This window comes from Aulonocara stuartgranti, assembly GCF_965226115.1.
Source record: "Aulonocara stuartgranti genome assembly, chromosome: 13".
Classification (NCBI taxonomy): Eukaryota; Metazoa; Chordata; class Actinopteri; order Cichliformes; family Cichlidae; genus Aulonocara; species Aulonocara stuartgranti.
This window is the reverse complement of record NC_138949.1, coordinates 30,159,675-30,173,590: the sequence shown is the minus strand read 5'-3', so window position 1 is coordinate 30,173,590 and position 13,916 is coordinate 30,159,675. Positions and strand designations below refer to the sequence as shown.

Genomic DNA, 13,916 nt, shown 5'->3' with positions numbered 1-13,916 from the left:
GTGTTTCTATGACAATGATATTGTGCAGCCAGCGCTCTTCTTCGATATAAGTTAAATGATGCAATCAGAGTTTGACTGTAAACTCAGAGATCACCTCATCATTTAAGATATGAGACACAGTGCTTCGAGAGAGCCTCGAGCTGTAATCTTGTACTCCTACGTGTTGCTGTATGTTTCACTGCAAAACAAAGATGTAACAGTGTAGTTGAGGAGTGCAGATGCTGATGTGATATACAGAACTAGTACTTACACTTGCAACAAGACTATAATCGTTGATGCTTTGACTAAATGCTGAGGCCCCATAGACTGCATGTAAAAGATGGACATAAGGTTCAAGATATATAAAAATGAAGAACTGATATGTCAAATATTCGCACATGACAAAATAATCAGCCCAGCCCAGTTAGGGCAGCAGAATCACTTTCCAATTTATCGTGGTTCTCTTCCCTTTCAGTAACCATTACTCTGCAACCACACTATGCCTGACTAAAGTAAGCTGACAACCACTAACCGGTTCACTTTTCTGTTGCTGCAGCAACTTCTCACTTGTGGAGCGAGGTACTTCCCGCAGCAAACCTGCTTCCTTAGTCATATACAAAAGTATAGTTAGGCTGTTGTTACAGTGTTGAGTGAAGCATTGGAGACGGGCAAGCTGTTGATGAATTAATACTTAGTTTAATTATTGATTTATTGTCTTCTCTTGCAGTGATTTTTCTTCTCCATTTTGAGTAGTGTAAGCTAACCATAGCACTGCAACTGTGTGGCTCTACACTGAGCTTTGATTTACAGGTGTGACTTCAGTTTGTGCACGGCCTGACTGAGTTACTGCAGTATAAAAACTGAGCATTGCATATCTGATGTTTGCTTCAGCTAAGTAAATAAAATGAAGCTGAGGATGATTTTGACCGATCGCATCCATTTTTCAGATTTTCAATCAATTTTGCAATATTATTGTTTTTTTGAATTATATTTGCTATCATGCAATGAAAATCTGAAATTATTACACCACCGGATGGATGTAGCCACGGTGACATCCTTTACAGCTTTGTGCATTAATTTGTTTCGAAATGCCAGTTCTGCCAGTTTGGGTGATTTGTAGCAATACCTGAATATCTTGCTGCATTCTCAATCATCCAGGAAAGTAAATCTCCAAAAGTTGATTCTGTTCATCTGGACGTAGCGTTTTGTGGGAGAAACGTTTCATCACTCATCCAAGTGACTTCTTCAGTCTCGGACTTTAGACCCTAACCCATCAGCAAATTTGCTGATGACACCACCATCCTAGGACTGATCGAGAACAACAATGTTTCAGCTACAGAGAGGAGGTTCAGCATCTGAAGCAATGGTGTGAAAACAACAACCTGCATCTGAACACAGCCAAGACCAAGGAGATGGTAACCGACTTCAGGAGAACAAGGCGATCTGAGCACTCTACCCTCTACATTGATGGGGAGGAGGTAGAAAGGGTAGAAAGGAATTAAGTTCCTCGAAGTCCACATCTCGGCCGACCTTACCTGGTCCACAAACATTTCCCACCAGGTAGGGAAAGCACAACAAACGCTGTACTTACTCAGGAAACTGCGTCATGCCCAGTTACCCCAGAGACTGCTAGTGAACTTCTACCGTTCCACCATCGAGACCCTTCTGACTTACTGCTGCACACTCAGGTTCAACTGCTGTACTGTGGACAACAAGAGGAAAGTGCAGCGGGTGGTGAGGGCAGCAGAGTGGGCAATTGGCACCTCACTAATCCCCCTCGGAGACATTTAAACTGGCAGACTTCAGCAGAAAGTCAATATCATCATCAAAGACCCCTCGCACCCTGGACACTAACCGTGTATTTCACACACATGGAGAGATGCCAAACTGCCTTTCATTGTTCTTGCAACAGTGACGATAAAGAGCTATTCTATTCTATTCTATTGTTGTGGAGATGTAACTACTGAGTGATATGCGCACGCAAATTAGCAAAATACAGTGATATTGCAAATCATTTTTTTTGTAGAAAATTTTATTTTGAAATTTCTCTTCATACTTGTGGAGCTTTTCAATTGGGCCTCCTATTAACAGAATGTTGAACCAGAGGTGAAAAGTTAACATTGGTACATCTAATCTGTAACTAATTGCATTTTTACGGTATGTTGGAGAGACTGTGAGAGAGAAGGCAGAAAGGGAGTTATCCAGAGGTCGCGAGAGGAGAAGGGGAGTGGTTGTGGGGTGATAAATTGATTAGTAAAGTGGAGTGTTCGCTAATGGACCAGTTACATCATTGAAAGTGATTGAGAGGGAGATCAGTAGAGAGTGACAAAGAGGTCTCATTAGGTTTTTCTGCAGGAAATATTAATTTTCCTTTTCCCTCTGTGTTTCGTAAATGGACTCTAAAGCTATATTGCCTGCTGGGACTCTGCTCCTTGTTGTTTCTCTGCAGTGGCATACAGTAAGTTTATGTGCCTGTGTGTTTGTGATCTACTGCAATTGCAGTCATGATGCTTAAGATGCACATGCTCAACACAGACTTGTCGGCACACGGGATACCGTATACTGATAGTAGTGGGTCACCTCACTTTTGTGTTGACTAAATATTAACATTAATATGAAACAGAACAAGAAACAATAACAACAGCAAAAAAATAAAATAAAATTACAAGTAAACACTGACTATGGCCTCCTCCAGGACACACAACAATTTAGTGAGTTCTTTATTGATAATTTATTGATAAAAAATCGTATTAACCAAATACATGCAACATAAACTAACCAACCAAATACTTTGTTCGGTATACCTGTTCAGCTGCTTATATGGCAGAAACCAGCACATTTATGCATGGGAATATGGTCAAACAGTTCAAACTGAGCATCAGAATAGAAATAGGTTAATAGAGTAGGGGCTCAAAATAAAGCCACACACAAAAAAAGCACACAATAAAAAAAGAAAGGTGATATAGTGACTTTGAACGTGGCATAATCATTGGTGCCAGATGGGCTGGTCTCAGTATTTCAGAGAAAGCTAATTTACTCTGATTTTCTTGCACAACTTTCAGTAGGGTTTATAGAAAATAGTCCAAAAATAGAGGAAAATGCCCAGTGAGCAGCTGTTCTCCGAGTGAAAATACCTTTCTGATGGCAGACGCCAGACGAGAACTGGCAGACTTCTTTGAGTTGATGGAAGCTAATAGTAACTCAAATAACCACTCATTACAGTCAAGGTATGCAGGTGAGCATGCACCTCTGAAGGTAAAACTCATCAAACCTTGAAACAGATGGGCAACAACAGCAGCAGAAGACCACACCGGGTACCAATCCTGTCAGCTAGGAACAGGAAAGCGAGGCTGCAATTTGCACATGCTCACCAAAACCAAAAAAGGAAGATTAGATTGCCTGGCCTGAGGAGTCTGAGCTTCACATCATGGATGTGGAGCCAAAACATTTCCAGTATATCATGCCAGTATGGTAAATGGTAAATGGCCTGTATTTGTATAGCGCTTTACTAGTCCCTAAGGACCCCAAAGCGCTTTACACATCCAGTCATCCACCCATTCACACACTGGTGATGGCAGCTACATTGTAGCCACAGCCACCCTGGGGCGCACTGACAGAGGCGAGGCTGCCGGACACTGGCGCCACCGGGCCCTCTGGACTAAAATCCTTGCAACAATAAATATCTACATTTTAGATAAACATAACTTAGCTTTGCAGTTATGTTTACCTCCTTCACTCACCCAGGATGTAATGTGATTACTTGGTTTGTCTGACTATTCATTTGCCAAATTACTTGAAACACTGTGGATGCATTTGCATGAAAATGCAAGCAAGCTTGGCGCTGCCGAGCATAAAAGTGTTGAACATCAACACTGAGCTGAAGAACACCAGGCCAGTGTTCTTCAGACAATGTTACAAATGAATCTGCATCCAGATATCCTTCAGGATTCAGAGATTTAATTCATTCATGGCAGGGAGATGATGTTCAGATTTATTCACAAAATTCTTCAGGCATTTAATCTTCAAGGTAACATTTGATACTAGTGTGCTGCATCTCAACAAATATCAGAGACTATCTGTCAATATGTTCCTGACTTTGAAAGCCAAAAGAGGTAAAAGAGTACGATGCAAGCATTGGCCTACTTAAGTCTAACTTTTGGGGTCATAAGGACATGACAGAGGAGCAACCTTTCTACCGCTGCCAACCTCCAACCCTGACTCCTTCCCTAGTGTAAGACACCAAGTCTAACACTGTTGCCAGGCAGCAGTCATCAGTTGCTAGGCGATGCTGATGGCAAAGGGGCTGAAGGAGTAAGACTGATGACAAGCAGAACATGACAGGCAGGAAGGAATGTAGACTAAGTCTTTGAGGCTTAGAGAGTAGTGCTGCTGGAGATGTAAAGTTTGACAAGGTGGTGATACCAGAGGAAAGTTCAGTTAGTACATCACCACAATCACTAGGGTTCACTCTGAGAAAACACAGCAGAACTCAAGCTAAGTTACACAAACCAGCCAAATTTGAATGGGAAATACTGCACGTGAGTTTAACCACAGGTCCTAAATTGTTCTGTACTTACTTCAGATTGTGATTTGCAATTCTCCCCCAGCTAAAGCATTGTTGTCTATGTCTTTATTTCAGTAGCTTTCTTTCTCACTTTCTCTGTTCTTTTAGTGTCTTCCGTCAGCTACCACCGCATAGCAGCAAAATGTGAAATACTCACCCAAAAAAATCCATCTCTTCATGTTTGTGGATACTAATTGTCTCCTTTTTTTTAACATCATGACTTTGAAATTGATGTATTTCACTTGTCCAGACTTTTCGACCCTCTGACCTCCAAGAAAAAAGCTCTAAAAGACATGACAACTGTTGTATTTGACCTTAACTGTGATTGTAGTAGTTTAAATGGTGATTAATCGCACATTATAAGCTAACACTGTGTTAAAACAGGCATGCGCATGTCCAGTCATATCCAGAAATACTGGTCGGTTAAACATATTATTCTTATAGTATTAATCTACAACAACAGTTACCCGTTTGAAGATGTCATCATCCCACTTCCTACTACCTTCTCTCCCACTCTATCTGAATGGAAGTCATAATCGAGCACAGGTGGAAAGTAAACCGATTATGACCGCACTAACCAGCATTATACTGGTCAGAATGGTTACATATGGTTACGCAGGAAACTGTGCATTTACAATCTGCTCAGTTTTAAGTGTCTTCTGTCTTTTAGACCACTCGAATATTCTTAGTGTTTTCTCTGTCACCTAAAGAACTATCAGATTAGTCCAGGAACTCCCCTAATTTGAAGAAATAGAAATAAGTGTAACGATCTGTCACATGTTTGGCTCTAGTATTTGGAGAGAGAGGCAAAATGCTTCACTGCCAATCTCTCAAACCTCCAAATACATGAGCAAACATGCGATATACATGAACAAGAATCATTAAGCGTAATAGCATTCAGCAGGTTCCATGTAAGTTGATGTAGACGTGTCTTTTTTTAGATAGCAAACCAAGTTTTCATGCATTCAAGTTCATGTATTTGCGGGAGCATTGGGAACTCATATTCCTCCAGAGGGAGGGAGATAAAGTGCTGCAGGTGTTGCCAGTGGAAAAAAAAGTTGAGAACAAAGCGCAGAACAGAACAAGCATCAGTGACAGCAGATATGACGCTGATGTAGTCAGAGCATTAAATGGAAAGAGGGAGATGTGGTGGGGTTGGGATGCAGATGTTCGCGCAGCGTCGGTCATATCAAAAATGCAAATCAGTTATATCACAGGACTGAATTATTCAATTGTTCTTTTTTTAAACATTCTCAGTGAGCGGAGAGTTTGAGTCGTCTCCAAAATATACACACTGTCAGGTGGAATGTAACACACAGTACTCGGAGTTTAGTTGTGAGTGATAATGCTTGTAGTCGGGGGGGGGGGGGGGGGGGAAGTCCACATGGAGTTCTTCTATCCAAATGGCACAATCTGATAGATCTGGGTGTATTAACACATCAAATTGAACAATTTGGTCTATTTAATAAATACAAATAACCTCATTTCTATTTTTTTTTAATTTCTCACCACCTCTATTTCTACAAAGTTTCAACCTAAGTCTTTGCTCTTTTCCCTTACTCCTCTTTACTTGACTTTAACTGACCTCTCCTTTACCTCTCTGTCTTCCGCTCTCACTTACTCATCCTATGAAATGTGTGTGTAATTAACAAGATCAGGCAGTAACTGAAACCTCTGCACTGCCATTGGGAAACCCCTGAGTAATTAAACCAGAAGAAAAGCAGAGGTCACAAACACTGGGACTTGGTTTAAGGAAAAAGGACTAATGCGTTGATTGTCACCAAAGGGACACACTGCCAGCCCTGTAGTGTCATTGCCATCTACTGGCTACTTGTTGGAAATGCAGTTTTTATTTATCATCAATCGTGCAGGTGTTGCTCATTTATAGGAGATGCCAGCATGAGTAACCAAGATTATAAAGCACTGACTATCAAAAAGCGGAATGAATGGAGCTTATTCACATTAGTTTGGCTTACTGAAGAGACTGGAAATAAAACCATAACTGTAACACAACATAACATCCTTCTTGTATTTTTGTTGTGTTTTCGTACAGCAGCGGCAGGCTCTACCGAAAATGAGGAGCGTGTGTTTCGACAGCGGATGCGTCCCAGGAAGCGTCAAGGTGCCGTCCGTCGGAGAGTCCACCAAGTCAACGGACACAAGTTCATGGCCACCTACCTGAGACAGCCCACGTACTGCTCACACTGCAGGGACTTTATCTGGTTAGAAGCACATGCACGCTCATGTCTATAGAGTGATTAATATGCACACAGTCGTTACAGGTCGGCAGAAAGAAACCTGTAAATAAAGAAAGAAAAATAATCAACAAACTGTAGATGAGAGTGTGTCTGCATTGAAGACAGGACGGGAATGTGGCAGCAGTGCAGAGAGATGAAAGCAAGGCTCACTTGTGTGATTTGCGAGTCCTTCTATCAAAGATTAATGAATCCAGAGTCTCTCACTGAAAATGCCAAGGGTGGTTCAGAGTGAACATATGAAGTGTTGATAGGTTAATAAAGAAAAAGTTTCTTAACTGACCAGCTGTATGTAAACATCAGTTTTACAATAGCTGCCTTTCACTGATGTGTGTTCACTGCTTCACTTCCTTAACCCAATTTTCTCCCAGTAATAACCTGCTCTCTTGTTTACATGTAAGCACAGTGGATGCTGTGAAGTGGGGAGTAACAAACAAAGCCAGCTGTGTTTGTTTCCATCCCAACAAACGGCTGTTAGCTTCACTCACATGGAAACCATGTGGCCTCGGTGCTCCGCTCGCTTTCAGCCGGCTCTGAAAGAACGTTTGATGTGTAATCAGAATCACAAGGGAGCTGTGTTTCAGTCTCCGAGTGGTCAGGGTCTGTGATGTGGTGAATCAGCAAAAAAACTGCAAGGAGTCTGTTTAATTTTTGTGTAAGCTCACTGTTATATCCTGAAATAATCTCTGAAAAATACACCCTTTCAGTGGGTTTGAGAACAGCGCCACTTTTCGTTTCTTGGCCGTGTATAAATGTGTCGGAAACCAGCATAGACTGCATCATTTTGCAGAGGCTGAAGAATCCACTGAATATTGCCGAAGAATAATACTAGACTCCCATCATCCTCCTGGTAGAATTTTAGAAGGAGGAAAACTTCCAACCTCTACCTTCCCTTATGTGTGCAACAAAAAGCCAAAGGAGAAAGAGAAGATGCTGCAGAATTTGCATGATGTTAAACACAAAAAGGCTTTTTCCACAAACTGGCTTACAGCTGCGCTTCTTTCTCTTTTATTAAGTGAAACACATTTGCTTTAAATTGGAAGTAAGGACACACGGTTTTAGAAAAACAACCACAACAACTGGTTAATGACGTAACTGAGAAAGAACTCCCTTTTAAATGGGAGACACTTCCAGTCGAACCAGCCTCAGGTTTAAGCTCCTGCTGTAGTTAGTTAAGCAGGAAAAAGATAAGTGGCAACAAACAGGACAAAACCCAAACTTTGGAACAGAGTAGACAAATCAAAAAAAAGTATTTGCATTGAGCAAATACAATAAGTCCTCATCATTCAGGACTTTATCTGTGAAAGACTGATTATAAATTCAAAGTAAAGAGAAGTTAATACAGGTGAAAGATAAGCCGTTTTTCTAGACCCTGGTAGAAGCTGATGTAACAAATTAATGGACTAGTTTATAATCATTCAGACCTTGATGTTCACTCATAACCTTTGTGGGGCTTGCAATAAAGCTTGACCTTCAAAATCAAAGTACTGCAACAATCAGATATTCTATTTTCTATTAAATACAGCTTAAATAATCTTCTAAAATTGTGACATAAACTTTGAAAAAGGGAATCAAAGTTTCTAAATTATGTAAAAAATATGAAGACAGCAGTCCACAACACTTTTTTTTAAACATTTCTCTTATCTCTGTCTGATTGTAGGGGGGTTTTAGGAAAGCAGGGCTATCAGTGTCAAGGTAAGACAATATTTACCTTTACAAGTGGCTGCACTTTAATCACACGTAAAACCTGTTAATGCGTGCGTTGTATGTGTGTACCTGCTGCAGTGTGCACCTGTGTTGTCCACAAGCGCTGCCATGAGCTGATCATTACCAAATGTGCCGGCATGAAGAAGCAGGATGACATGGTCGGGGAGGTATGGATGTGAAACACTTTGACAACCTACGCACGGATTCTTAGAAAGTTCAGGGACCACTCTAACATTAGATCCTTGCAGGTTTGTCTTACTGTCCTTTGGTGCATCCTACAGGTGGGGTCTCAGAGATTCAGCGTTAATGTCCCGCACAAGTTCAGCATCCACAACTTTAAAGTTCTCACCTTCTGTGACCACTGTGGGTCTCTGCTGTGGGGTCTGATGCGACAGGGACTCCAGTGTAAAGGTACAAGTGAGCACGTGACATTCTTTAGTTAATACAACTGTAAGCAAATTAAAGATGTCTGTATATTATCGTTCGGATAAACTCTTTCTAGAATCTGTTCTGAAACTGTTCTTACTCTTCTTGCTTTGTTTCCCAGTTTGTAAGGTGAACGTACACAGACGCTGTGAGAGCAACGTAGCTCCAAACTGTGGCGTTGATGCCAGAGGGATCGCTAAAGTCCTGTCTGACCTCGGAGTCACTCCAGACAAGATCTCTAACAGCGCCCAGAGACGGAAAAAGGTTTGGAAATATGCCAGAGTGTTCTCAAGAGGCTTTAGAGTTATTCTAAATTTTATATTTAATGGTATTTAAAGAAGGTGTTTCTGAATAAACAGTGGAAACTAATTGAGGGGCGTACCCACTGGGGATGTGTCCTTCAAAAACCATGTACTATAAAGATGGATCTACGCACTATGGTGTCAACCGCTGCTGTGTGAAGTCCTGTTATGAAGCCTTGAGATGAGCGTTTTTGCTGTCGCCTGCATGTGGTGTTAACATACCGACCGTGAATCATAAGTTCTTGATGAAAATGTTGATGGGGACATGTTTTCTGTGAACAGCTTACTCAGGCTCAGGATCCTCAGCAGCCGTTATCAGGGATCCCTCAGATAGAAGACGATCGCTCAAAGTCTGCCCCCACCTCCCCGTGTGATCAGGGTAGGCACATTTTCTGACTATTAAACTCTGAAGAGCAAACAGAATGGAGACACACAGCACAGCTCTTATTTTTCTTGGTTTCTTGCAGACGTGAAGGAGCTGGAGAACATCCGGAAGGCTCTGTCATTTGACCACCGCGGAGAGGAGCACAAAACACACCCACTGTCTTCCTCCTCGTCTGTGGACACGGTAACGTGTGACACGCACACAGGAGGTGATGGGAACAGCGTCGGAGAGGAAAGCGAAGAAAGTCAGGCGAATGGCGAGGTCAAAGGTCACAGCGCTCCAGAGGCCAAGAGGATGAACCTGCATGACTTTGTGTTTATCAAAGTTCTGGGGAAAGGAAGCTTTGGAAAGGTGGGCTCACTTCCTCTGCAGCTCTGTTTGTGAAATTCAGTAAGATGTGCAGTGAAAAGGATGGACCAGAAAACACAAACGAGTTTGTGTCATGTGACCAGGTGATGCTGGCGGAGATGAAGGGCACAGACGAGGTTTATGCCGTCAAGGTGCTGAAGAAAGACGTGATCCTGCAGGATGACGACGTGGACTGCACCATGACTGAGAAACGGATCTTAGCATTGGCCAGGAGACACCCCTATCTGACACAGCTCTTCTGCTGCTTCCAGACTAAAGTAGGGACCCCCCACACACACACACAAACACACACACACATACGCACACAAACATGCAGACATTATTTGCACCTCCAGGGGGCAGCATTGGAATTAGAATCTGTACCGTCGTACATCGAAGCTGACAAGCTCTCTTGGAGAAAACATTTGCAGTTTGTTTCTTGATGAAAACTTCAAAAGTACAACAGATTAAAAAGAATGAAAATAGAAAAATTTAAAAAAAGAGGGAAACTCTCACCCGACAAGTTTTAACATCACAGGAAAAACTGAATCAAACTGCAGGCTGTTCTCGAGCTTTTTCTCTGCTGTTTTTCTTTTGAACATCTTTAATCCAAATCTTTGATCATTTGTTTCTGCTGCATCTTGAATTTGAAGAAATAAGATAAAAATAACTTACATGTTCAGGATAAAAGATTTTACTGCTCTTCTAAGTTTGATTATTTAGTCTTATTAGATTATTAGTAAAGGGGATAAAAGATCATTTAAAACCTGAGAAAAACCGTTAGGCAGTCTTCTGTTAATTCTTTTGTAATTTCCTTTTGTTTTCTTCCCCTCTCCTTAATAGAAAAACGATTGTTGGGTTAAACTGCGTACATCTTGTGTTCACACGTGCACTGCAGCAGTGAACCTTTGTGCTTGGCAGGGGATTATGTTGGATAGAACATTAGCTGATATTTAACCTGCCTTATTCCTAGAACAAAGCCTGAGTGATGTTGGCTTGCTCAGAGGTAAAAATGGTGCTGCTAATAGTCTGGTGCATTTACCACTGGGAGGTACGTGCCTCCTTCACACTCAGGCTCCTCGCCTTAGGCCTCCTGGCTAAACCACGTGGAGTGTTTCCACCAGTGCAAATGAAGTGAGGTGTGATCAAAACGTTTCAATGATGGTTCTCCAAACGTCAAAACCCTTACCTGCTGTAAAGACAGTAGGTAGCTGAAGTTCCATTCAAGCACGCCACCTTGGCCCTTGGACTTGTTACGCTGTGACGTCTGCTGGATTCACTTCAGTGTCAAATGAGCAAACCTTAAATTTGATTTTCAGAAAGTGGACAAAGTCACAGGGATGCATATCTGGGTGAGAGGTCAAAGGCGAATGTGGGTTGCATAATCATTGTGCCCTGTGCTGACACAAGATGGCACTGTGACATGCTGTCAAATGTTCTCCCTCAGGATGCTGCAGTAACACCCCAACAACTTAACCTGGGGTACACATTCTTAGTGCACAATCCTGTAAAGGTAAAAAAAAAAAAATCCTCAATCCTCCCTTACAGTGTGGTAGGTCTAGCAAAATGATGAAAAATTTTCAGTTGTAGTGGGACGCACAGTTCTCATAACCAGCAGCGATTTTCCACATGAAAGTCTTGTCTGTTTGAAAACGACATCGATGCTAGCAAGTTTAAGGTCCACAGAGATATCACAGGTGCCAGACCAGGACCTCCGGAGCGTGATCCAAAAATCGCTTCATTGTTGGAAGCTGCCTGAACATCTCTGAGAAGATGATTTTGAATGAGAGGTGGCTCAAATTTAGGATTTAAGTGACTTTGTGGAGAAAATATCCCAACTTGATCCTCTCAGACTTCGAAGTTCATGTGTGAAAACGGCCTAAGGCCATTACCTGTCCACCCCTTGACCTAGTTGTATTTTAGGTTCATTATTTAGGGTTAAATAGGCCCTAAAGGAGGACGTGTTAACAGCTAAGCATGCCGTGTAGGTTTGTAAACACATCCAGAGCAGTAATAGACTGAGAGAACTACAGTCAACCTATACAAGAACTATAATAAGAGAACTGCTCTGTATTCACTTCTCAGAACACATCACAACTTCTCGTTATGTTTTGGATCAAATCGTCTTCAGCTGTCATATTTTATATCTGCTGAATGCAACATTTTATGAACTGTGCTGTTAAACAGGCAGCTAAGAAAGACTTTTAAGAAAATATTTCAAGCAGCTTTAACACTAAAGCAGCGAAGCACCAGTCTTCAGTCTTCTTGCTCTGTCATTCACAGGTTACTCTGCTTTCATCATCTCCACTTTTAGCATCTTTATCCATCAATACTTTAAGTTGGCTGTGACAGACAGACACACAAAGGGCAGCTGTGGGTGGGACGCCCCTACATGGGCAGTCCTTTCAGACCTCTGTATGTTTTGTCTATTGTGCGTTACATAAATGTTCCTGTCGGGAACCATATAGTGGCTTTGTACATGCACATGTGTGAGAGCGTGTGTATTTATGATAAAGCTACTTCCAGGTGTGTCCTTTCTAAAATGCAGAAGAGAGCAGGACACATAATCCGCTGAGGTGCAAACTTCTTTCTGATCAGCTTGAACCTGAAGAGGTTCAGGTGCTTTACACAAGCTGCACACACAGTCAGCGAGGTAAGCATGAAAGTTGGAGAGGTTTTGTTATTTAAAAGAAAAAAAGCTGAAACCTTTATTTTTTTATTACAAATACAGCATCTCTTCAGCTCTTTCCTGAAATAGCTAAAACCACTCATCAGTGTCAATGTGCCTTCATGTGTGCACTTTCACAACCTGGTGGAGCTGAGTACGAGAATGCAAATGTTCTGCTGGATTTATAAATTCTTTGCCATCCCTCTTTACTGCGAATTACAATTTAATATCTAATCATGCCCATGTGTGAAAAGCCGAGGCAGCTGTCCAGTGAATTTACACTGAGTGAGTGAACGCCATGTGTTCTGCCTCCTGCACGCTCTACCAGACCATTTAAAGTTAACACCAAGGGTGTCAAAGTCATTGTAGTTGGCTCAATTTGACCTCAAATGGTCTAGACCAACCATTGTTCACCTTTAATGAACCATCGTTTTACCAAACAGATGAAAGATAAACACTACTTTAAAAATCTCTATTTTTCTACTCTGAAAAAGTGCCAATACATGCACATTAAAATTTATGGATCACAGTACATCTACAAAAGTTGCTGTGCTGCTTATTTATGACCCATGCAACTTCACATTTGGAAGTTGTTTTTTTTTAATGTGCATGTATTTTCACTGCTATTTAGCAACACTAGTGACCCCACATCAATACTACCAGCGCACTTAGTTATAAAATTGGAGTTATTAATGACTTTTCTGCTTTTATTCACACTTTTCAAAAAGCCATCCAGTGCACTTTTGTTCTTAGGTCCGCATGTTTGACGTTGCTGGTTCAGACCCTTGTTTGAAACAAACAGAGTCTTTTGAGTAGTGAGGATGCATCTGATGCAGAGAATTTCCCATCATGTCCAACATGTGAGAAAAGACAGCCTGCTGACTCTGTCCCATCCCAGTTCTTCCACCAGCATCCAGAGTTCAGCCTGGTCACACAGGAGCCGTAAAAGCGTAAAAGCCTATGATGCATATCTCTCACACTTTGGTGTCTGGTGTGATCGGCAAAATAATTTGATCCATTACTGACCTTTGTGTCTTAAAAGTGAAAAATAGCCATTTCGTGTTCATGTAGATAGACAGGAATCGGTTGTATGAGATAACACTTCAGTCGTTAAAACAGTCTTTAAAAAAGTTACACTATATATTCACTACATGCACTGTACACTATAGGTCTGCTGTAAATGAGGCATTTATTTTAGAAGACTTGCTGTGCAGTTCTTACAGGTACTAACAAAGCCTACTTCTGAGAATTCAGCTTATGTTCCAGGAAATGATGTTTTGAC

At 41.5% G+C, this 13,916-nt stretch overlaps 1 protein-coding gene across 1 annotated transcript in view; it reads left to right on the top strand.

The window, feature by feature from the left end:
• Positions 1 to 13,916, top strand: part of LOC309720497 (protein kinase C epsilon type-like) — a 96,564-nt gene that overhangs the window by 44,507 nt on the left and 38,141 nt on the right. Inside the window, exons 3-10 of the mRNA XM_082557496.1 lie at positions 6,597 to 6,765; positions 8,459 to 8,493; positions 8,584 to 8,672; positions 8,787 to 8,916; positions 9,053 to 9,195; positions 9,516 to 9,612; positions 9,701 to 9,969; positions 10,071 to 10,244. Coding sequence (XP_082413622.1) covers positions 6,597 to 6,765; positions 8,459 to 8,493; positions 8,584 to 8,672; positions 8,787 to 8,916; positions 9,053 to 9,195; positions 9,516 to 9,612; positions 9,701 to 9,969; positions 10,071 to 10,244 — 1,106 coding nt within the window. The remainder of the gene's footprint in view (positions 1 to 6,596; positions 6,766 to 8,458; positions 8,494 to 8,583; positions 8,673 to 8,786; positions 8,917 to 9,052; positions 9,196 to 9,515; positions 9,613 to 9,700; positions 9,970 to 10,070; positions 10,245 to 13,916) is intronic.